Source organism: Rhincodon typus, chromosome 2, assembly GCF_021869965.1.
Source record: "Rhincodon typus isolate 14 chromosome 2, sRhiTyp1.1, whole genome shotgun sequence".
Classification (NCBI taxonomy): Eukaryota; Metazoa; Chordata; class Chondrichthyes; order Orectolobiformes; family Rhincodontidae; genus Rhincodon; species Rhincodon typus.
This window is the reverse complement of record NC_063333.1, coordinates 54,686,763-54,712,813: the sequence shown is the minus strand read 5'-3', so window position 1 is coordinate 54,712,813 and position 26,051 is coordinate 54,686,763. Positions and strand designations below refer to the sequence as shown.

General features: G+C 40.0%; 1 protein-coding gene across 1 annotated transcript in view; it reads right to left on the bottom strand.

Moving 5' to 3' along the window:
• Window positions 1-26,051, bottom strand: part of LOC109916385 (E3 ubiquitin-protein ligase HECW1-like) — a 419,523-nt gene that overhangs the window by 249,643 nt on the left and 143,829 nt on the right. The window contains exons 4-5 of the mRNA XM_048617591.1: window positions 22,097-22,191; window positions 3,168-3,243 (exon numbers count right to left, since the gene is read on the bottom strand). Coding sequence (XP_048473548.1) covers window positions 3,168-3,243; window positions 22,097-22,191 — 171 coding nt within the window. The remainder of the gene's footprint in view (window positions 1-3,167; window positions 3,244-22,096; window positions 22,192-26,051) is intronic.

Genomic DNA, 26,051 nt, shown 5'->3' with positions numbered 1-26,051 from the left:
TTGATGGAATATTGCTTGATAAAGTACTGAACTTGGAAATTGGGTGAGTGAGGTAAATCAGTGTAGTGAGGGAGAGGTACTATTCTAATCTTTTACAGTAAAACCAGTGCTCTGATAGACAGAGTGAGACACAATGATACCAGAGGGCTGAGGTCATAGAGTCATAGAGTAACACAGCATGGAAACAGGCCCTTTGACCCAAACTGGTCCATGCTGACTATGGTGCCCACTCAGCTAGTTCCAATTGCCTATATTTGGTCCATATTCCTCTAAACCCTTCCCATCCATGTACCTATCAAAATGCTTTTTAAATGTTGCTATTGTACCTGCCTCAACCACTTTCTCCAGCAGCCCATTCCACACACCACTGTCTGTGTGAAGAAATTGCCCCTCAGGTCCTTCTTAAATCTATCCTCTCTCACCTTAAACCTATGCCCTCTCATTTACAATTCCCTATCGCTGGGAAAATGACTATATGCATTCATCCTATCTATGCCACTCATGATTTTATACACCTCAGTAAGTTTACCCCTACATTCCAAGGAATAAAGTCCTATCTTGGCCAACCTCTCCCTATAACTCATGCCTATTAATCCTGGAAACATCCTTGTAAATTTTCTTTGCACACTTTCCAGTTTAACTGTGTCTTCCCTATAACAGGGTGACCAAAACTGTACACAATACTCAATGTGAGGCCTCACCAGTGACTTATACAACTATAACATAACGTCCCAACTCCTATACTCAATGCCTCAACCAATGAAGGCCAGCATGCTAAATGCCTTCTTCACCACCTTGTCCACTGTGATGTCACTTTCAACGGACTATGTACTTGTACTCCTAGGTCCCTCTGTTCCACAATACTCCTCAGGACCTTACCATTTACTGTATAATTCCTACCTTGGTTTGACTTTCCAAAGTACAAAATCTCACACTTATCTGTATCAAACTGCATTTGCTAATCCTCAGCCCACTTCCCTGTCTGATCAAGATCCCTCTGTAATTTTTTATAACCTTCCTTGCTATTAACGATGCCTCCTAATTTTGTGTCATCTGCAAACTTACTAATCATGCCTTGTATATTCACATCCAAATCATTTACGTAAATAACAAATAACAAAAGTCCCACCACTGACCCCTGTAGCACACCACCAGTCACAGGCCTCCAGTCCAAGAAACAACCTTCACCTATCACTTTTTGCTTCCTCCCATTGAGCCAATTTTGAATCCGATTAGCTAGCTCTCCCTGGATCCCATGCAACCTAACTTTCATGACCAGCCTGTCATGCAGGACCTTGCCAAATGCCTTACTGAAGTCCTAGAGACAACATCCACTGCCCTACCCTCATCTATCCTCTAGTGACGTTAATTAGCTGAGCAGGAAGGTGACTAGTTGGTCAATTTTAAAGGTTTATTTCTCTCTAAACTGGGGCAGCTTTTAAAGTTGTACCTGGGAGATTATAAATTTATAGCTCAATTAGTTAACCTTTGCAATATTCAAATTTACACATTATCATCAAGTGGCAATTCTGGACTTGAAACCCTAATTAGTTTCTCGAAATATAATAAAGATGGCAAGCCAGGTGATAGGTCATAGCTGTAGCATGTGGGAGCTAGCATCTGGCAGTGTGACCCACAGCTACCACATGTGCAGTAAGTGCCTACATAGTCTCCCCTTGTAACCTCTACAAGCTGTAGCTCTGTTTTATTTTTCGGAACGTAACCTCTTAATGAAACTCAATCTGCCTCTGACCCACAATCAGTGATTCTGCCTTCAGTAACCTCAGTCTCGTGCTCCCTCTTCCTTCCAAATCCCTGTTATAGCCAATCCCTTTGATGAATATTGAGTCACTCCTCCAAGGATGTTCCTGCTTTAGTTTAGTGCCATTTTTTATTATGTGTAAGTAAAATGTTACGTGATGTTATTCTATGTTAAAGGCGCTATATAGATACAAGTTGTGTTTATTGGATGAACTAAAATTACCTGAATGGCTTCTGCATCTAGAATTAATTTGTGATCTGGTGATTAATTAGGTGGATGGTGTTATGGTTATGGAAAAGCAGAGTATTAATGAGAGAATTTCAAGTTCTACTCCAACACAGGAATATTTGATCAAAACCTAAATTCGGATTATAACAAGAGGTTCTGAAATTTCCAGAATTTTCCACATTTTCTTTCTTAACTGTGGTCGTAGCTCTGTAGAAATGTCAGAATCTGCCATTTATGCCATCTTATCTGGATGTTTCGCTGAAGATATGGCGTGAGATTGGAAGAACTCAGCTTAAAGTTTATCCCAAGAACTTTATTGAAGATCTGATGCCTATTGTTCTGCCACTCTCTAAATTAAATTTGTACATTGATGTCAAACTACAACAGTTCTGAACCATAAAAAAAAAACACATTTCCCTTAGCATCATCATTACAAAAAAATTCAGTTTACCACAAGATAAATTTCTTCATCTTCCAAGTTATAGTAATCAGAAACTGTAGTGGAATCAGGAAAATATATTTTTCGTGTCGTTACTAAGATAAGGTAAACTTGAATACTGGGCTTAATACACAATTTTACTGGAGTAGTGTATTCAGTTCTGGGTGCTGCACTTTCAGAAGGATATTGAGACAGACTGGATGTAGTTTAGATCGGCTAGAACTCAATGGAAGGAAAGTAGAAGCTGGTTCAATCATGGTTTTCAAAAAGGAATTAAATGATTGTTTGAAGATGGAAACTTTGCAGGGCAATGGCAGAAGAGGAGAATGGCACTGGGTGGGGGAAGGAGAGTCAGAAAGCCTCAGGACGGACTCTTTCCAACCTTTTAACTTTGAAATAAAAAAAATCCGTCAACAACAAGGTAATGACAATGAAGAGGAAATTCCATCTTCTAGGGGCTGCCTGTACCTGCAACTGAGACTAAGCAGATAGGGAGGACTTCAAAGCATGTAGGAGCACTAGTGAAATGGCTTAAGGATTATAATTTTTTTTAAACACAGCTGCTTTGCAGGAACAAATAAAACTATACAAGTGGTATTTCCCTATGTATAATTAATTATAGTCTATTCTGAGCAATGTCTTTATGAAGCTTGGTTCAAACAGAAAACTTCACATAAACAATCATTATTTTTAAAATTGAAAATATAGAGATGGATGCATGTTAAAAGACAACTGTACCTGACAGTGTAAAACTGATCAGTCTTCGACTTCCTTGACCTTGAACAGCATCTTCACTGGGAATGGTTTTAAAAACCTGATCAGTAGGAAAATTATTAAAGATCAATCATGAGATTCTTTCTTAAGGAACTCAAGGCATGAAAGTACAATTAAATCAAATAATAATCAATTAAAATAATCAGATAAACAGATAGAAACCAGGGAAAGAAAACATTTATGTATCCCATTTGGAAAGTGTTGATAATGCACTATATTTTAAATCCTGCCAGTCTAGTGGAGAGAATTCTGCCAATAAGTTGTTTCAACAAAGACATGACAAAGGCGTTGAAATTTTTGGCAACAAATATTTGAACAGAAACAATACAAACATTGATCAGACTATGCAAAGATCTGTTTAGCTGAAGACATGTAATTTAATGTTTTCATGTATTTATTTCAGTGCTCAAAGGATATGACAGGTTCAAGCATATAACTAACTCCACAGGATTACATTTATTTTTACTGAAATTGATAAAATGGGATAAAGGGAAAATGCAATTATAGAAATTATAGAGGAGGTGGAAATAAACAAGCTTTTCTTGGTGAAGAGGGAGAAATTCACTGTCAGATGAGCATCTGTTTCAGCAATGGAACAAAACAAACCATTTGACTCTTCGTCAGGATCCTAAAACACAAAGAATGTTTTTTTTATTCATTCATGACACATGGGCATCGCTGGCTGGCCAGCATTTATGCCCATTCCTTGAACCAAGTGGTTTGCTAGGCCACTTCAGAGGGCAGTTGAAAGTCAACCACATTGCTTCAAAGTCTGGAGTCATATGGAGGCTAGACTAGGCGAGGATGGCAGATTTCCTTTTGTGAATGACATTAGTGAGCCAGATGGGTTTTCCTGAAAATTGGCAATGATTTCATGGTCATCTGCAGATTGTTAATCCCAGATTTTTTTCCAAATTGAATTCAAATTCAAACCCTGGTCCCCAGAACATTAGTTGAGGTTCTGGATTAATACACTAGCAATAATACCATTAGGCCATCACCTCCCCTCATATTCAATACAATTCAATACAATTGGTACAGTCTGCAGGAACAGAAAGATTTGGGGCTGATTCTACACAAATCTTTGCAGGTTACAGGACAAGTTGAGAAGATGTTAAGATGTTTGTCATATCCTCAGCTTTATTAGCAGAAAGGTAAGAGAAAAAAGCAAGGAAATTATATTTTATAAAATACATTGGTTTGACCTTGTTGTGTCACGTTCAGCATGTCGGTATACTTTTAAAAGACAAATTGGCAATATCATAATTGTATTGTTGTACATGACCTGAGGGTCAATAGGTTTCATACTCCATTTTACCTTGGGTCACTGGAAGTATGCTACTCTGTAGTAACGTAATAGCATAAGATTAGCCCAGACACACGTGTGTATGAGAAATGTAATGTTTGTACATAATAATTAGTTGTTAAATATGCCTGTTGGATTCTTCAACATCACAACATCTATGTTTCCTATGTTACAGGAGATAACAGAAGCATTGCCACATCAGGTTGGAGGCAAACGCGTACCAGGTCTCATTGAAGCAGTGGGTGTTGCACTTTCAGAAGGACGTTGAGACGTTGACTGGGTGCAGTTCGGATCGACTAGAACTCAATGAAAGGAGAGTGAAAGAAGATTCAATCGTAATTTTCAAAAAGGAAATTGGTTGATTGTTTGAAGATGGAAATTTTGCAGAATTATGGCAAAAAAGGAGAATGACATTGGGTGGTGGTGGGGGGTGTGGGTGGGAGAGACAGAAAAACTTCAGGATGGACTCTCTCCAACTATTTAACTTTGATTTTTAAAAAAATCCCCTCAGCAACTAGGGAATCACAGTGAAGAGGAAATTCTTCCTTCAAGGAGCTGCCTGTACCTGCAGCTGAGACTGGGCAGATAGGCCAGACCTCAAAGCTTGTCAGGAGCACTAGCTAAATGGCTTCTTTCTGTGCTGTATTGTTCAATAATTCTATGATGGTTGAAAGGACATTACAGTCACACTGAGACAGACTGTAAATGTACATCTGTCATACTGGTGTCTTTATCTGAACGTATAATTGTAACATTCTGTTACATATATAGGCTCTTTATCACAAGGGGACACCATGCCAGGATTCATTTGTAGTGTTCGAAGGCATGAATGCAGGATTTCCGTAGAAGTGTATGTTTAGGGCTCATTTAAAGCAAACAGACTGTTCCTTAAAAAGTACAAAAGGTAAGAGTTCTCGTCTCTTGAGCCACATTTGATGACATGGATTTGGGCCAGAATAGGCAGAATTCCTTCTGCACTCATTATTATTACCGAGGTGGGTATCTCCACTGAATGACTGACACAATGAGGCAAACTCATCCACTTTCTGAGCAGGCCAATCATGGGCCTATTTAAACTGACAATGCACTTCAAAGCCATGTTGCATTTTTCACTGCAAGATTGCACTCTGAAACAGCTGTAGAAGAAAGTGCAGAATGATGAGTTGCTACCAAACCCCCAGGTTCTGTGTGAGCTCCCTGGAGATCTTATGAGGAAAGTCTGAGTGGGGAAGGTATTTTCCTTTCCAGGTAGTGGGAAAGGATCCTAAAATATCAAACTCACCCAAGATGGAGAGAAGTCTGGAGATTGTCAGCTTCATAAACGACTAGAGCTAGATGCAACAGGGATACACCTAAATTACCTCACAAAACTAACAACTCTTCACTGCTTCATATCTGTCCACAATACATAACAACATAGCCTCCTATAGCCTCCTCCCAACTACTCTCAACATTTCTCCCCTCTACAATATCCTTTGTTATAAACACCATGAGCCCCCTACTAAGCTAGAACAGATTCCTCTGGAGCTGATAGAATAAGAGATGCTGAGGCTGAGGCTTCATTGTATTTGGATATCTTACAGAACCTATGAAAATACCCACTATATCAAGCTGCACTGTGATACCTGTCATCAGCTTTTGTGCAACCCATTAGTATCATCCTAATGCTTGGCATGTTATCTTCACTCTAAGTCTTTCCACAGGGACTGCAGGTGACAGAAACCACACACCTCAGACAAGGCAAATCCTTCTGAGGATGGACAGTCACATATTGAATCACTCCCAGATACCAGCACAGAAACTGTTGTCCAAGATAGAGCCCATGGTTATGGTTAGCATAGTTAGAGGATTAGAAACTAATAGAAAAATGGGGATTGAAACAAGATGGCAACCTGTAACTACCGGTGTACCACAAGGGATCAGTGCTGTGGCAGCAATAATTTACAATTTATAGTCATGTCTTGGATGAGGGACGGCAATGTAATACCAACAAGTTTGTGAATGACACAAAAGTAGGTGGGAAGGCAAATGGTGAAGATAACACAAACAGTATGCAGAAAGATGTAGACAGGTTAAATTAATGGGCAAAAACTGGGCAGATGGAACATAAAGCTGAGAAACGTGAGGTTACACACTTTGGCAGGAGAAATAGAGGAGCTGAACATTATTTAAATGGAGAAAAACTGAAGAAATCTACAACAGAGGGATTTGGGCATCCTCATTTATAAATCACCCAAAGTAAGCATAAAAGATTGGTGGGTAATAGGGAAGGCAAATGGAATGTTGGTCTGTATTTCAAAGAAAATGGAGTATTGGAATAGGGAAGCCTTGCTAAAACTATACAAAGCATTAGACTGACCAAACCTGGAATACTATGGACTGTTTTAGTCCCCTTATTGAAGGAAAGATATCATGGCATTGGAGGCAAAGAATGTTTTTTATGAGGAGAGATCGAGTAGGTTGAGCCTGTACTTAGAATTTATAAGAATAAGAGGTGTTTTTTTTATTCATTAAGGGGATGAGGCTGTTGCATTTATTGCCCAACCCTAATTGCCCAGAGGGCAGTTATGAGTCAACCACATTGCTGTGGGTCTAGGGTTACATGTAGGCCAGACCAGATAAGGATGGCAGTTTCCTTCCCTAAAGGACATTAGTGAACCAGATGGTTTTTTCTCCCGACAATCAGCAATGGATTCATGGTCATCATTAGATTCTTAATTCCAGATATTTTTATTGAATTCAAATTCCACCGTCTGCCATGCCAAGATTCAAACCCGGGTCTCCAGAACGTTATCTGGGTCTCTGGATGATGGTCCAGTGATAGTGCCACTTGGCCATTGCCTCCCCTTGTTAAAACATACAAGATTCTTTGGGGATGTTACAGGGTAGATGTGGAGAGTTTATTTCTCCTTGTGAGAGAGTTTAGTGACAGAGGAAAAAATCTCAGAGTATGAGATTACCCAGTTAGGACAATGATGAGGATCGTTTTTTCTCTCAGAGGCTAGTGAAACTATGTAACTCTTTATTGCATAGAGCTGTCAAGGCTGGGTCACTAAATATATCTAATACTTAGACAGACAGATTTTTAATCAGTAAAGGATTCAAAGGTTATAAGAAAAAGCTGGGAAAGTGGAGTTGTGGATTATAAAATCAACCATGATCTCATTAGCAGGCTTGATAGGCTGAATGGCCTACTTCTGTTCCAATGTCGTGTGTCTTATAATTGATTGTTTAGTCTTAAATTCTCTTTGTGTTGACCTGATGGCAGTAGATAAAGAATCCTTGATTCTTGATCTTTGGTCCTTTCATGCATTCAAATCTCATGTTATAGCAGCATGGCTTCAAGTCTGGAGGAATTGTGTCCAGTCTGTGTGGCATCATCTCTACATGGCACCAGCATTCTGCAATCTACCTTCGACAAGATGTCCATCTACAAGGTGGGTGCAGCAGGTTCTCACAACATAAATCAATGCTCATAAACTTTGCAACTTTGATCGAAGCCTTAAATCAAAATGATTGGGTTTCTTTCTCCTTTTGTAACGAGTAGTATTTGCTCATGTCCTGAGTGTACAGATAATCCTTTAAACAGTGACATTTTTCTATGTACAGTAATATTTTTGTTGTTTCATAGCTAACGTCTCTCCACATAATGCTACAGTTCCTATAGCAGTGGGCACAAATTATCTTAATCTTTTCTGAATCAGTTCTAATGTCATTGTTCAGCTCAGCTCGCACAAGTATTTCAGAAAATACAGTAAACTGATCAATACAAGGGAGCAAAACTGAACGAAGGGAAAATTGCCATTTAGCTCAGCCTACAAATTATATTATTGTGTATCAATCTGTGGGGAAATCACATTTTTGCTATTTTAAAACCAAGGAGAAAAGGCGATTAAAGATTGTTATATTGATTTAAGATATCGACTAATTGCAGTGGTATATAATTGTGGCTATTATTTTACTATTGTTTGCGATCTGCTAGTGACATATAAAATGTAGAGCATGATTTTTTTTTTCTTATTGATAGGGAATATTACCCTTACCACAGCAGAAAATCCAATTCTGGCCAACTCTGAAATTAACCGAGCCGTGCGTGTTAAAAGCTAATTTAATTAGATCATTGTATAACACTGAATATTATCATGGCTGTATTTAGAGACTACTATAAATGCATTCTGTTGATTTGTAGCACACTTTTTCCAGAAAGGGGAGAAGAGGAAGAGAATGCAAGTCCAGTGTATAAATGCTGTCATCATCAACTGCTAAGGGCAGCAAATTTTCATGTATAATAGAATGCAGAGATCAGATCTCATTTCATTTCTCCCTTACTGATGGTTGCTCAGCCTGTAAGAGATAATGTTATCCATTGTCATATTCATTGGTTTATTTCATCTGTTTTGATTATATTAGTCTAGTAAGTGACTCTTATACACTTGCTCGAATATTTAAGTTTGTCAGTGGAGCTAGTATTGGCTTGAGACTGGCAATGTTCTGGAAAGGGTCTGGGATCTATCAAAGACCATTTGTGTCAGGACATATGTAAGTTCTGAGATATTTTATATTTCTATAAATAAACTATTTGGATTTATGGGTAGAGTCATTTCTGCACTGCCTTGAAATAAAAAAAACAGCAAAACAACAAATACATATAGCCAGAAGCAACTGTAGTTATTACATTTTTATTTTCCTCCCTTTGCCTGGTTCTGAGTAGTAACAAAAGACCTAATATCAACATGTTTTGACATGGAAAATCATATTACAACAGCTAGCAGTATTGCCACTGATGTTCAGTTATAAGAAAATCAAGCTCATATACAATTCAGAATGAGAGGAACTGTACTTTTTGTCCTCAGAAGGAGATTGAATATGGAAGCCATTGCCACATGAGACTTATCAATGAACATTTGATCCCAAGCACTCTGAGAATACCAGTGTGTCAGTGAATAAAATTGTGATAATGCAGACATTGCACGTTTAGTTAAGGGATGGGAGTTGATCCAGAGTTTAAAAAAAAATAGGAGGATAACGTAGCATCAGAAAGAGCTGCACAGAACATCTCAATTTTGGAGATAAAGTATTTCAACAACTTTCCACATAATGAATGAGAGTGAGGTGGATAAGAAAGAAGGAAAGGGGATTTTATAAAGTGGATTGGTAAGGAATTTAGCCTGGCCAATCCAGCTAACCTGCACATCTTTGGACTGTGGGGAAAAAAAACACCAAAGCACCTGGAAGAAACCCACACAAACAGAGGGAAAACATTCAAATTTCACGCAGTCACCCAGGGCTGGAATCAAACCGAGCTCCCTAGCACTGTGAGACAGCAGTACTAACCACTGTGCCACTGTGCAAGCTACAGTTTCTTTTTCTATTTTAGTATCAGAGAAGTATGTTCTCAAATGGGAGGGGAAGATTCCCATTCTTTATGAGTGCATCATGGAAGTGAATGTTTAAAACTTGCTAAATCCCTAAGGCTAGACTAATTTGTGGAAATGTTTCCTCTACAGAAAGAATTAAGTCATCAATAGAATCCTGGGTGAAGAATAAAGCTATCGCTCATTAAGTGGCAGCAAGGGATTAAGTAGCTGTCTGTGCTAAAGCCCAGTATCACAGATGAAAGTGTTTACAAGCAGAATTAGATTTCCCCCTCATGAAAGAAACAGCTTTCCAATAAGCTGGAGTTTTGGTGCACTAACTGAAATTTAGCTTTCACTTAGATTGGATCGACCTAACCTGAACACACAATAGAACAGCAGGAGTGTTTCTATAATCAATCTGCTGGAGAGAAACAGACAGTGAAGTTCATTTTAACTTTAACTGTTCAATAGAAATTGAGCAAGAGGGCAGTTAAATTTTCCAATTGACCTATTCCATTCCTGATGAGTTGTGATTTTAAAATGTTGGTTTTTACAAGCCTGTGGGGTGCCTGTCTGAACCAGAGTGGAGGATCAGATACTTGTGAAACTGGGATCCTATTATTTATTTCGTGTTGCAACAGTGATGCCTTGCATGTTCCTGTCTATTCTTTTACATGCCCCATTTTATCTCTCAACCTCCATGTAAGACTTTGTCACTTGTGCAGGCCTGACCCAGCTCCTACTGCTGTACCAGCATCCAATCTTCCTCTGTACTCGAAATGCTTAACAATGGAATTTGTGAGAAATATATTGAGCGCATCAATGTAGAAGGCATATAAAGTCATAGAGTCTTAGAGATGTCCGGCATGGAAAGAGACCTTTCGGTCCGACTTGCCCATACTAACCAGACATTATAAATTAAAGTTCCATTTGCCAGCATTTGGCCCATATCCTTCTAAAACCTTCCTATTCATATACCCATCCAGATCCCTTTTAAATGTTGTAATTGTACCAGCCTCTACCACTTCCTTCAGAAGCTCATTCCATACATGCACCACCCTCTGTGTGAAAATGTTGGCCCCTAGGTCCATCTTAAATCTTTTCACTTTCAACTTAAACTTATGCCCTCTAGATTGGGATTCCCCTACCCTGGGGAAAAGACTTTGGCTGTTCACCCTATGCATGCCCGACATGATTTTCTAAACTTCTATAAGGTCACCCCTCAGCCTCTGACACTCCAGGCAAAATAGCCCCAGCCTATTCAGCCTTTTCCTATAGCTCAATCCCTCCAACCCTGGCAACATCCTTGTAAATCTTTTCTGAATCCTTTCAAGTTTCACAACATCTTTCCTATAGCAGGGAGACCAGAATAGAAAGCAGTATTCCAAAACTGGCCTAACAATGTCCTGTACAGCTGCAACATGATCTCACAACTCCTATACTCAATGCACTGACCAATACAGGCAAGTGTACCAAACACCTTCTTCATTACCCTGTTGACCGGTACGAACCAGACAGACACTGGACCAGGATGGGAGTGAATTACAGTGAGAGAGGGACAGGAACAATGAGAAATACAGTCAGCCAGAGTAGCAATGAAGAAAATTAATATTTGACAAGTTAGAAAAAGAGAAAAATCCATGAGAAGGTGAAGGAACCAGTCAGAGGAAGACAAATGAACCATACTCAATATGCTGTAACTGGTATAATACTCTGGACATATACTTTGACTCACTGTGAACAACACCAAGGAAATTGAACATGTTTATGTGCATTCACAATCTGTCACACCAAACATTTTTTAAATGGAGCACATGTTGTACAAACATTCAATGTATCTTGACTCATTTAGAACATTTGGTAAGTGATTTATTTACTGTGTATATTTCTCAGCTACATAACATAAATAAACAATGATCCCATGTAGAACTGCTGTGAATGGTAATTAAATGGTCATTTAAGACACAAAAGGATTAAATTGGATAGTCCCCAAGATTGGAAAGGTTGGCATGTAATGTCTGATTAACGCCTCGCTCAAAATAATGTAGGTAAATGCAAACTTAATGCTGCTCTATTTCATACTGATATGGCATGCTTGCCAGTGTTGGATGCACTGCTGAATGCTGCATGCTTCATCAGGGACTCAATGTTTACAGGAAGTGAACGCAAAATATTAATCCGCACATCTGGTGCATTCTGGCTTCTGCAGGGGCTGGAATTGCTTAAGGATGAATTGACAACTAGAGAGCACGCCACTACAATTTTCAGATTTTGCGCCGAAGGTTCTGGTTCATGAGGTACACAGGAGGCGAGAGATTCCCTAAGAAGCCAGGAAGCCATCCAGACAAACACTGTGAAAGCAGTTGCAGTATTTTACTTTTGCTATCAATGCAAGCAGTCTAACACCAAGGATTTGGATATAGTACTGGAAGATGACCTACAAGGTCATGGTCATGATCAGTGAATGTAACTTTGCATGCTGTATCCTGCCAACTGTACCATGAGCCACACAACCCACTCCATTCGTTTCAGTCCCTTCAGTTGTCGCCAGCAATCTCTATCATCGCAACTCGAACCTCAAGCTCAAAACTTTACTGTCTCACTCCTCACACCTAGCACAGTCACAAGCCACACATTCATACCTTATAGCTTGGGCGCATTTTAGCTATTCAAAAGTGGCAGGTATATCATCCAAATATATTGCACTCTGTTTGCTGACACATTTCCCTCTCTCTTGCTGGATAAGGTGGTACACAGTAAAAGGCAGTAGCAGCTAACTGGTGGGTTCACAGGGATGGCTGCACACACTTAGCTCCATGAAGATACATACAGATCCAGATATGATGCAGCGTTTGATTACTGATATCTCAGGTTCCATTACAGAAAAGGCAGAAGTCAAATGGGCCCATTTCTGAAGAAGTGTCCCGACCCGAAACATCAGCTTTCCTGCTCCTCTGATGCTGCCTGGCCTGCTGTGTTCCTCCAGCTCCACACTGTGTTATCTCAGACTCCAGCATCAGCAGTTCTTACTATATCTAGAAGTCATTTAATGCCTTGGTATTGCAATGGAAACTCAAACTCAAATCATGTTATCTCTGCTTGATGTCAGCAGATTCAGTACAACTATTCTAGATCTCAACTGATCCCAGGAAGGTTTCATTGGATTGGAAAGCAGTTAATGTGACACTCCTGTTCAAAAAGGGAGGAAGACAAAGCAGGAAACCATAGGTCAGATGGCCTAACATCTGTCACTGGGAAAATGCTGGAGTCTATTATTACGGAAGAAATAGCAGGGCAAATGGGAAAGATTAGTGCAATCAAATAGACCCAATATGGTTTTGTGAAAGTGAACTTGTGTTTGACAGATTTTCTACAGAATAAAACAATCAGAGTTGATGAAGGGAAATTGGTAGATGTAGTGTACTTATATTTTCAGAAGGCATTAAATAAAGTGTCACATAAAAGGTCAATGTACAAGATAGTAGCTCACAGCACTGGGGTTAATATGTTAGCAGGAATTGAGGATTGGTTGACAGAGAGAGAGAGAGAGAGAGAGTCAGGATTAAGGGTCTTTTTTAGATTGAAAAGATATAACGTGTGGAGTGCTACAAGGATCAATCCTAGGGTCTCAATTATCTATTATCTATAATAATGACTTGGGTAAGGGTATAATGTATCATCAGCAAATCTAGATGCAAGCATTGGTGGAAGGGTATGTTGTGATGAGGATATAAAGAATCTGCAATGGAATATTGATGGGTTGAATAAGTGAGGAAAAACTTGATTGATGGAGTTTTATATAGGTAGGCATGACATCATACATTTTGGTAGAAAGAGCCAAAGGCAAACTATTATCTAAATGTAAAGAGGCTCAAAAAAAAAGTGCAGCCAGAGGATTTGGGTGTTCTTGTGAGTGAAATACAAAATGTTAGTATTAAGGTGCAGCAAATAATTAAGATGACGTTTGGAATTTCGACCTTTGTTACAAGGGGTTGGAGTTTAAAAATAAAGAAGTCTTGTTACAACTGTACAGGATAGTGGTAAGGTCGCACTTGGAGTACAGATTTTGTCCCTGTATTTTAAAAAAAGGACATCCTGGTATTGGAGGAAGTTCAAAAGAGATTCACTAGGCTGATTCCTGGGATGAAGGGATTGACTTTAAAGAACAGCCAAAAAAGATAAGCCTGTATTCATTTGAGTTTAGAAGAATGAAGGTGAACTTATTGAAACATACAAGTTTCCGAGGGAGCTTGGCAGGGTAAATGTTGAGAAAATATTTCAAACTGGGGTACATCTCAAACTAGGGAATATAGTAACAGAATAAGGGGACCCTCATTTAAAACAGAGATGAGATGAATTTTTTTCTCCCATAGGGTACTGAATATTGGAGTTTTCCTCTCCTAAGTGTTTGGAGGCTAGATCACTGGAAGTATTTAAAGAGGATGTAGAAAGATTTTTGAAATATCAAGGAGTTGATAGTTATGCTGAATTGGCATGAAAGAGGCGTTGAGACCTTGGTGCAGATCAGTGTTGAATGGCAGGACAGGTGTGAGGTGCCAAGTAGTCTATTCCTGATCTGATTCCTTCTGTTCTGATGAAATCATGGTTGAGGATAATAGTGCTCAATGGAGATTGTGGGCTGTCACAACAATCAGCACTATGCTTCAATTGGCTATGAAGGTTATTGAAATGCTGCCTCATGCGAGTGGCATTGGTCTTGTGAAGTCTGCTGGTTCTCTGTCAAGATTAAACCATTCATGCCTACATCGCTGCTACTCCATCAACAGCCCGACTTGTGCATGTTAGCAAGCCGGCCCCAATTGCTATCACCCATACCAGTTTGGTGAATTTCAAAAGCTTAGGCTGCCAGAAGGTAAAGCAATTCTGGTACTGAGGGAATGCACAACGGTGATTAAATGACTATTGAATGGAGTATTGATGGTTTGGTGAATAAAGTTGTATTGGAATGGCTATTTCCTGTGGTTTTTATATCAGGATTGTGGCCAAGAGAGTGCTGTGATGATCATCATGGATGAATGCCAAGGTGTGGGCTGTTAAAAAATGGAGATTGAGGTTTTGTTCCAGTGAATCAGAGTTAAAGAATGCAGTCAAGTGCCAGCTGTCTCCTCATTTCCTCCACCTCAGAATTATGGAATTATTATGGTGCAGAAGGAGGCCATTTGGCCCTTCATGTCTGGCTGTCCAAATGAGCATCATGACTCCTGTGGCTTTGTCTTGCCTTTTCCCTATATGCTTACACATTGGATGATTAGACAGAACCAGTGCCCCCTTGAATGCCTCAATTCAACCTGTCTCCAACACACTTCCAGGCAGCACATTCCAGACCTGAGCTAGTATCTTCCTAGTCATTACACAATATAGGCATTTGTGAGAAAATTGGGAAAAACAGGTTAGATCAGCCTTAATGAGATTCTTGACGTCAAAAGCAAAACGTCCCACTCTCTCCTGTGAACTATTTAATGGCAAGACATGAATCTGCTAGTGAGAGGCCTATTTGCATCCATCTGCTTGCAATAACAATTCATTGTTAGTTCATCTTGCCTCATGTAGTTGCAGTTTTCCCAATCTCCTACCTGCTGAGTAGAAATTAGACAGCAACAATTCCTAACATGAAAGTCAGAGTGGGTAGCTGACATCTCCAGCTTGCCATTTGCTCTGCTGGCCCTGCATCTTGGACAGGTCCCTAACATTGAAGGATACTTTCCACAGGTTGCAATGGACTGCAACCCTATCCATGGATGTTGGCATCATACATGTAGGAGCCATTCGTGACACACCTTCGGCATACTCACAATGCAGTTCTCCAGTTCAAGGCTGTACTTTGACGTGCCAGCATCTTTCATTGTATTGCTGCTGCCAGGACACTTTGAGCATGGGGACAGACACCCAGAGCAGATACCTATCTCATAGATTGAACCAGGATGCCTCTTGGGCCTTCTTGCTTGCTCTCTTAGTCAGTGTTCCCCTGGCTGTGCAGCTGCTCATAGGGTCTGCACATGTATGAATGCATTAACTTCTGGCTCCAGAAAACATTGCCTCATGCAGACTTTAGAGGCCTGCGTAATGGCTGGAAAAATTAGAAGGAATGTAGCCCTTAACGCTCACTCACTTTACACCTACCTGGATACCAACAGCATTTCTGCTTTGCCTTGCCTTTTTGTACATCACACCCTCAGCCATAGCTTAAAGGCTCACAGAAATTCTGTGCTGCCTAGCTGTTTAATGGATACACAAAGCCAGGTGGATTGTCCTAGTTGTCGGCTGTGATCAGTTAAAGGGGTGGACATGTTGCTGTTTGGCACTGTGTTCTGCCAATCTCATACCTTCAACATGTGTACAGGAAATACACAGAATATGCTTGAACCCAATGGTCATGTCTCAAGGTCTAAGTGGAGTAACTCTCAGTCATTTCAAGGGAGACACTTTTCAGTCATGAGGTACAGAGATAGCAAGTCAAGGGCAGAAAAGGAGTTAGTCGAGGGATTTGAGCACAATTAATCAGCTGCTTGGGGCTGTTGGGGTTAGAGGTTTTATAATGGGAATGGACCATTACTAGCCTTGCAGATCCAGTGCAACCAGTCTTGGGAACCATGCTAAGTCAGTTGTGGAGCTGCATAGAGATCAGTCTGAGTGAGTCAGGGGGTGGACCACAATCAGTCCTGGTGGTTAGCTCAATGAAAGTCAAGGGGGATTATCAAAGCCTCTGTTGTTGGAGTGAAATTGAGGAAGTTTATTGTGGGGATAAGAGGCAGCATGCTGGGTTGCAGAGGGGACTCAGTATATAAATAGGTGAGGCAATAGTAAATTGGAGGATATGGGATGACTTTGAGACAGGGTGACATTGATAGACAAAGTTCTAAGACGGCATGACACTAAAGATGGATAACCTCTGTAATTTGGTTCTTAAATTCCAATAAATTTACAAATGTACACTTGCATTTCCAATGAAGTGTCAGCTGCACCACCAATATGCACTGAGAAACGTTTGTTTTTGGTTCCTGTCTCACCATGTGCACAGTGTAAGTTAGCCCCTGACTGACAGCTTTTGATCAAGTGCATGGCTGGGCTCCAGAGCTGGGAACCCCAGGTGCTTCCCGTAGTGGTGAGTACTTGCACCAGTGGTGAGAGGGATAATATGATAAGAAAAGCATCATAGAGGCATCGTGCATAGCTAATGAGGTGAGTTTCAGAAAATAGTGAGAGAAATGTCACTGGGCCTCACATTGGGGCAATGGGGAGGCAATGGCCAGGTGGTATTATCACTGGACTGTTAATCCAGAGACCCAGATAATGTTCTGGGGATCAGGGTTCGAATCCCACCACGGCAGATGTTGGAATTTGAATTCAATATAATAATATCTGGAATTAAGAATCTAATGATGCCCATGAATCCATTGTCACTTGTAGAGAAAAGCCCATCTGATTCACTGATGTCCTTCAGGGAAGGAAACTGCCATCCTGACCTGGTCTGGCCTACATGTGACTCCAGACCCACAACAATGACTCTGAACTACAATTAGGGATGGGCAATAAATGCTGCCTAGTCAATATCACCCTCATCTCATTAATGAATTTAAAAAAAAAAGAGATATCCACCATGAAACTCAACCTTCTCTGATTTCCAGTAAAATTCAGGCCAATGTATGAAAAAGGTTTTTTTTTTCGCAAATCACATTTTCTTTTGTAAATAATTTTAAATTTGTGCTCTCTTTTACAAGTGAAAGCATTTTGTTTTCCTTTATACGTTACTCCATCAAGGTTTTGTGAGCTGTTCTCAGATCTGCTCCTGGTCTTCTTCTCTCCAAGGATAAGGGTCCCAATCTCTTCTTATAACTGTCTTTATATAACTGTCCTCATTCCTGGAAACCTTTGTAAATCTCTTCTGCATGCTTTTCAATGCATTGATATTCTTTCTATCCTGTGGTGCACAGAACTGTACACAATACTCCAGCTGAAATCTTGTACAAGTTTAGCATGACCTCCCTGCTCTTGTACTCTATGCCCCTATTGATAAAGCCAAGAATGGTATATGCCTTATTAACTTCTCTCACTGCCTGCCCCGCTACCTTCACTGATCAATGCACATAAACTCCCAAATTCCGCTGCTCCTGCATCCACTTTAGAATCTGATCATTTATTTTGTATTGTCTCTCAATGTTCTTCCTACTAAAAATGCATCACCTTATTGTTTCCTGCATTGAACCTCACCTGTCACCCACTTGCCCATTCAACCAACTTGTCAATATCTTTTTGGAGTTCCTCCTCAGAGATTACGATGCTTAAAGTTTTGTATAATTTGCAAACTTTAAAATTGCCTCCTGCACACCAAACCTGGATCATTAACATAAGTCACGACAAACAAGGTTCATGATACTAACTCCTAGGGAACTCCACTATAAACTTTCCACCAGTCCAAAAAATATTACTCTCTGCTGCATGTCACTCAGCCAATTTTGTATCCATGTTGCCGCCATCCCTTTTATACCATGAGCTATAGCTTTCTCCAATTCTGTTGTGTGGCATTGTATCAAATGCCTTCTAAATGCTCATATATACACATCAACAGTGTTACCCTAGTTGAGTCATTTCTATTTCCTTTATTGTTTCAGGGAGCTCTAGATTTGTCTACCCTCCCTTTTCCTTTGAGTGAATATACCTTCACTGTACCTAAACCATTTGTTCTTTAAAAGTAGCCTACTGTTCAGCTGCTGCTTTTGCTGCCAAGCTTTGTTTATAGTCTGTCTGGTTTGTCCCTGATTTTGCGTCATTGAAGTCTGATCTCCCATATTTGATTATTCTTACTCTGGCATGACTAACATTATTTTCAATCATTATCCTGTGCTTTATGATACAAAATTCACTATCCCCAAAGTGGTCCCCACTATCACTTGATCTACGTGACCTAACTCATTCCAAAGAGCTAGGTCTAGCAATGCCTTCTTTCTTGTTGGGCTGAACACACACTGCTGTAGGAAATCCTTTTAAACACAATCTAGAAATGCCTATCCCTTGCTGCGTCTTAAAGTAATTACACATATATAGAGAGGTACAGTGGTAAAGTCCTCCAATATTACCACTCAAAGCTGTTTACACTTCTCTGTAATTTCCTCGCAGGTTTGTTCCTCCATTTCCTTCCCATTAGTTGATGCTTCAATAGATTACATTGGGCAATGTGATTGTACCTTTCTTATTCTTTAATCTCCAGGAGATTAATTCTCTCCTATAAGCATCTGATATATTTACTTGCTCCAGGACTGCAATGCTTTCCTTAACCAAAAATGCCAGTCCTCCTCTCTTTTCTTTTATTTCTTATCTTTGCTGAATACCTCAGGGAGGCTATGGCATAATGGGAATGTCAATGGACCTTGTAACTCAGAATCCCAGACTAATATTCTGGGGACAAAGACAAAGTTGCTGGTAAAGCTCAGCAGGTCTGGCAGCATCTGTGAAGGACAAAGCAGAGGTAACATTTTGGGTCTGGTGACCCTTCCTCAGAACTGATTTACAGCATCCACAGTTCTTTCGGTCTTAATTTAATATTCTGGGGATATGTGTTTGAAGCCCACTATGGTAGGTAGTGAAATTTGAATTCAACAAAAAAAACTAAATGATTAGTTAGGCTAATGCAACCTAGTAACCATTGTTATAAATACCCATCTGATTCAATAATATTCTTTGGGGAAGGAAGCAAGCTGTCCTTATGTGATCTGACCTACATATGATTTCAGACCCACAGCAATGAGGTTAACTTTGAAAATGTTGTGAACCATTCAGTTCAGGGACTATGAGAGATGGTCAAGGCTTGCCCAGTCAGCAATGCCCACATCCCATGAATAAATAAAAAATCTTGTAGTCAAGAATATTTACCACTAAACCTTTCCTTAAGCCAAGTCTCTGTTATTGCCACAATGTTAATATATCACAAGGCAATCTGCATTGACATCCTTCTTATAGAGAAGTGCCCAAAGGGCACAATACTCCAGTTGAAGGTAAATCAGTGTTTTATAAAAGGTTCATTGTAACTTCCTTGCTCTTGAACTCTATGCCTCCATGTATAAGGCCCCAGAGCCCTTATGACATTCAAATTGCTTTCCCAGCTTGCCCAACCAGATTCAATCATTGTGCACATATACTGCTCTGTCCTCTGCTACTGAACCTACTCTAGGAATCTTTTTAAGTTGGTTTTAATTGTTCTTACCTTAGTCATGCTCTGTCCCTCCCTCCCTCCATGTGTAAATCGTCATTTCAGTCCCTAGCTGACCCAGCTCCTCATTTTACCAACCATTTACTTCTTTAGATACTTCTGGAAGACTTTGGGATTTTGTTTTATATTAGCAGCTAATATCTTCTCACATTCTGTTTTTGCTGCTGTTATTTCTCCTTTCGCTTCCCCACTTTCTCCCGAATACTTTGTATTCAATTTGGTTTTCACTTGTATTATCAACCTGGCATCTGTCATATGTACCACTGTCACACATTCAACTCATAGCTTGCTTTCAGTCCAGGAGCTCTGATTTGATAAGTCTTGCATTTATCCCTAGAAAGAAATGTACCTCCACTCTACAGAATCTACTGCTTCTTCAAAGGCAGCTCAAGCTTCCATTATAGTTTTGACTGAAAATCTCTGATTTCAATTTACTGCTGCACAATCCATTCTGACTCCACTGCATAAGAACCAAAATGACTGTGGATGCTGTAGATCAGGAACAAAAACAGAGATTGCTGGAAAAGCTCAGCAGGCCTGGCAGCATCAGTGAAGAAAAAATCAGACTTAACATTTTGGATCCAGCTCAGTTCCTCACTTTCCTGCAGTCCTGAGAAAGGATCACCAGATCCGGAACATTAACTCTGATTTTTTTCTTCACAGATGCTGCCAGGCCTGCTGAGCTTTTCCAGCAACCTCTGTTTTTGTTCCTGACTCAACTGAAGTTGGCTTCCTCTCATAAATATTTTCATACGAGATTGTTCCTTGTCCTTTTCAATTGCTAAATTAAACCTTATGGGACCATGATCACTTTCCCATTTAATACCATAAGACCACAGGAAATAGGAATAGGATTAGGCCATTCAGCCCATCAATCCTGCTCCACAATACAATGTGACCATGGGTGATCCAACATTCCTCGTGTCCACTTTCCTACAATTTGTTGTCCCTACTGATCAAGAATCTAAATCTTACCCCATTGATACCTGATCCACCTAAGTCCCCAGAACCAGATATAGCAATTCCTCCATTTATAGGACAGAAACACACCAATCCAAAAATATTCCCTGAACACATTGTAGAACTCTGCCGAGACAATATAGCGGGTGTTGTAAATTGGAAATGAAAACAAGATGATGGAAATACTTAGCACTCATTTTATATCATTACACAAAACATAGGTGTGTAGTAATGAATGAAAAAAAAACTGAACTTGATCAACATTACCCTATCATAAAAATATGTTTTCCAAAGTTGGTGCAATGTGAATAATGTTCACTTGAATGAGCTACAATATCCCACCAAAGAGCAGAAGTAAGATTTGGCAAATAAATGCTTGTTTAATGTAGTGATTTGTAGATTGAATCTCACTAGCTTCTCATCTTGCCAATCAACATTTGGTTTGGAGAATGGAACTTTCTGCTTTCAACATCGAGAATCTCATTACTGCCAATCTCAACCAATGTCCACAACTTTCAGGAGCTTGGAAGATTCCACCCTGTGACTCACATTGCTTTACAAGCACAGGAAATATCCACAATATTTCAACCTTTAATCAGGATATGTTCATTTGTTTCATTAATAGTTCTTTATAAATGACAGACAGAAAGAAGACCTGAATGGAGCAGCTTTAAAGCATAAAATTAACTGTTAAACAGTGTCAAAGAAACATACGTAGATTCGAGAAACATCATTAATTTGGTTGGTCAAATGTGGGATAAGGTATTTTTTATTTCAAAGGATGCTGAGTTGCTTTGATCAGACCTCAAAAATAATGTATGGATAAGTTGACAGAGCCATAATCATATGATTTACTACAATACAATAGCAACACCATCTGTTGCTTTCAGTTTTTACAAACCATGGTGAGAAAGAGGGCAATTTCTACTTTTAATTCTACCTTTGGTCACGTCTAATTTGTCAGCCCAGAGCTGGAAATTAAGGTGTGATTATTGAATGATATCTAATATTTATATATAGTAAACACATTGCAGCAATAACTTACAGGTACAGAAGGATTTCTCACACTGATGCTTGGGGTTGTTGCTCGAAGTGCTCCACTTGCTCCATGGTAATACTTAAAGCAGATTTTTGTTTCAGCTGGAAGATAGATTAAGGTCATATTAAAGCTTTAGATCACGATATGAAACATTATATTTCATTCCAGTTTTTTTTACCCTCTGGTGGTTTGTGCTAAACATGAACTGCATTTTGATTAATTTTAAAGGCGTTCTTCATTTCAGAAATTTACAAACAACTTTTTTTCCCCAAGTTTTCACTTTTAAAAAAAGTTGATTTCTCACGTGGAAAGGTTCCACAAGTGCTCGTCACCTACTAATACTTCACCGAAGTAATCATTATTCACGAGTGAACTTGGACAGCAAATGCCCTTGGGGTATTCAACTATGCAGGCATCACAGTCAAGTATCATGTCATTCTTATGCAATATTCATGTGCACACAGGAAGATCCCAGACAGCAGTTAGGTATAGATATCCTGGTAATTTCCTCTCTCTAATCTACAGCACATTATAAAGAAGCAATGATATGCCAATTACAAAATACTATGAACAAACATAATTAAGCACAAAGGAAGAACAGAGTTAATTTGTGGATGTTGTTTAAAAAGCTTCTTCTGACATTTGTTAGGTTGTTGTTGTCATTAGCTTACCAGAATGTTGACTGCTATCAATTTCGACTTCTTTCTGTCCTGTGCCGTCCTTGTAAAACTATAAACAACTAACATTTTTTTTCAGATTCATTTGCGCAAACATTCAATATAGTGAGTGACTCCATAAGATTTATTTCTACTGAAGAGTAGGTTGTAAATATCCAAGTGCAGAAAAATTCATCACAATACAGTAGTCCACTCAGCAACGGGTCTGAGATTAAGTTAAAAAAAACAGTTTGACAGCAAAAAAGTGATATTTAGCTAAAACTATTGAAGATAACGTTTGTCTTTTTTAAACTTACAATGATTGTTCGAGAGCTAAGGCACACAGCTAAATTAGAGACTGGGATATTTATTAGGTAACAATCTTATAATTATGAATTCCCAGAAAAAAACGTCCTGCAAAGTTAAAGATCTGTATTTACAGTCTCATCTGATTGGAATGAAGACCTTAAATTGTTTTCTGTCATTAGCACACTAAGTTAACTTTTAACCCAATGGTAAAATCTCAGCATTAAGGATTATATTAAGCCTTTCACCTGAAACATACTGAACAACTGTCTGTAACTGCAGCTGTAGCTTAATTCCCTTCAATCCCTGTGGCTCAATTCCATTACATCGATGGTCCTCTGCAAATTAGTACAAGTTCCAATGTTGATGCCTAGAACTAGCAGCTGAAACAGATTTCAGGCTGTTTTGCATATAGAAATAGACCAATGCCTGTTTGAAGAATCCTCTCTGAAGTTCCGATGCCCTAATTGCTGTTGGTGCCAGAACCGCTGTATCCAGAATAATGTGTCTCTACTGATGGAGACCACCAGGAAGAAAAAGCTGTAAAAATAATAGTTATCTGAATCTGGAACCAGGACGATCAGGACTGTGCCTCCCATCTCTACAGAGTCATGATGAAACTTGGTTAACTACCTCAATTTCCTGCTTGATTGCCTTTCTGACCATCCTCTCTGCCAATTACCTACTACCAACTCAGAACCTTCTGAAAGGCTCCTGCCTCCACCAGCTGAGGTTACTATGAAGGACTCTCCTTCTCAACCTCTCCCTTCATCTGAGGTGTGGTGACCATCTGGTTAAACCATCACCAAGTCAACCAGTCAGCTTGAATTAGAGACTAGCCCTATGGTTCTCTTGAACTCTAATGACTTTACTTTCCCTTTATGCCTGAACAGTGGAGTAATTCACTTGGTGAAACCATCTAGCTACCTTTGACTGCTTGTCTGGCATCCACAGTTTTCCAATGATGTGTTGATCAATATCTAGGCCCAATTTATGTTGATCTTAGGTCCGGGTTTGCACTCCCAAGGACAATGCCTAATTTTACCCTGGCAATTTTGAGGTTGCAAACGAAAGCTAAGTTAAAAGATTTCATCTCTTTTTTCTTTAGAGGCCAGAGTTAAGAAGAGAATCATACAGATTCTTAATCCAAGATGTTAACAGACCCAAGGAACATGACTGGAAGAAATATTCTAGTATCAGGAAAGTTGCTAGATTGAATGCAATGCACTTTCATTCCTTTCAGAGTGATGCTTCACAGTGTATCTTTGCATGCTCTTTCTTTTCCAGGGCAGGCTGCATTACTAATGAAATAATGTGTTTGACCCATGGCTCCTGATTTGCAGTGACTAATAGAGTTGGGTTACACACATTTTGTCCCACCACACCCGACACTTTTCCCTGCAATCTCAGGAAGTGCTACACCTGCCCCGACACCTCCCCCCTCACCCCCATCCCAGGCACCAAGAAGACTTTCCACATCAAGTAGATGATCACCTGCACATCCGCTAATGTGATATATTGTATCCGCTGTTCCTGTTGTGGCTTCCTCTACATCGGGGAAACTAAGTGGAGGCTTGGGGACCGCTTTGCAGAACACCTACGCTCGGTTCGCACTAAACAACTGCACCTCCCAGTTGCGAACCATTTCAACTCCCCCTCCCATTCCTCAGACGACATGTCCATCCTGGGCCTCCTGCAGTGCCACAACGATGCCACCCGAAGGTTGCAGGAACAGCAACTCATATTCCTCTTGGGGACCCTGCAGCCCAATGGTATCAATGTGGATTTCACAAGCTTCAATATCTCCCCTCCCCCAACCGCATCCCAAAACCAGCCCAGCTTGACCCGACCTCCCTAACCTGTCCTTTCTCCCACCTATCCCCTCCTCCCACCTCAAGCCCCACCCCCATCTCCTACCTACTAACCTCATCCCACCCCCTTGACCTGTTCATCCTCCCTGGACTGACCTATCTTCTCCCTAACTCCCCACCTACACTCAACTTTACTGGCTCCATCCCCGCCTCTTTGACCTGTCTGTCTCCTCTCCACCTATCTTCTCGCCTATCCATCTTCTATCCGCCTCCCCCTCTCTCCCTATTTATTTCAGAATCCCCTTCCCCTCCCTCATTTCTGAAGAAGGGTCTAGGCCCAAAACGTCAGCCATTCAGCCCCTTCAGCCTGTTCCACCATTCAGTTAGAGCTTGACTGATCTTGTTTTAATTCAACCCACCTGTTTTGATTCCTTAGTCCTTGGGCATAACCCTTGTTGAAGAAAGATCTAGCAATTTCAATACTGAAATTGTTAATTGATTCTCCAATTCTTTTGAGGAGAGAGTTTTAGAAATTCTAGGTGTGGAAGAAAACAAAAGACATGGGGAAAATAGACTGAGTAACTTCACCAAAGTCAACAGAGAGCATCATTCGTTGATTTCATAACTTTTATTTTTATTAATTTAATGAATTAACAGTGAATTACTCCACTGTTCAGGCATAAAGGGAAAGTAAAGTCATTAGAGTTCAAGAGAACCATAGGGCTAGTCTCTAATTCAAGCTGACTGGTTGACTTGGTGATGGTTTAACCAGATGGTCACCACACCTCAGATGAAGGGAGAGGTTGAGAAGGAGAGTCCTTCATAGTAACCTCAGCTGGTGTGGGAAATGCACATTACTCTGCATTGCAAGCCAGCAGTCCAACCAACTGAGCTAACAGACCTCCAAAAGGCATACATGTTGTACCACAGCAGAAAAATATAAAATTTGACATTAAGGGTTTGTTTGCTAAGAACTTTTTAAATACCTTTTGCTTCTTGCTGTGCCCTAAAAGTAGAAGGTTTTAGATTCCAGTAAACTATTAGAAAACAAGCAAGCACCTCACTGTGGACTGTACCTGCTGCAAGCATGAAGGAGTACTTTGAGAAGTAAATGGTATGAATGAGGAAACACAAGTAGAGAACAAATGTAGCTCATCCACTACTGAAGTTGGGATCTCATGTATCAAG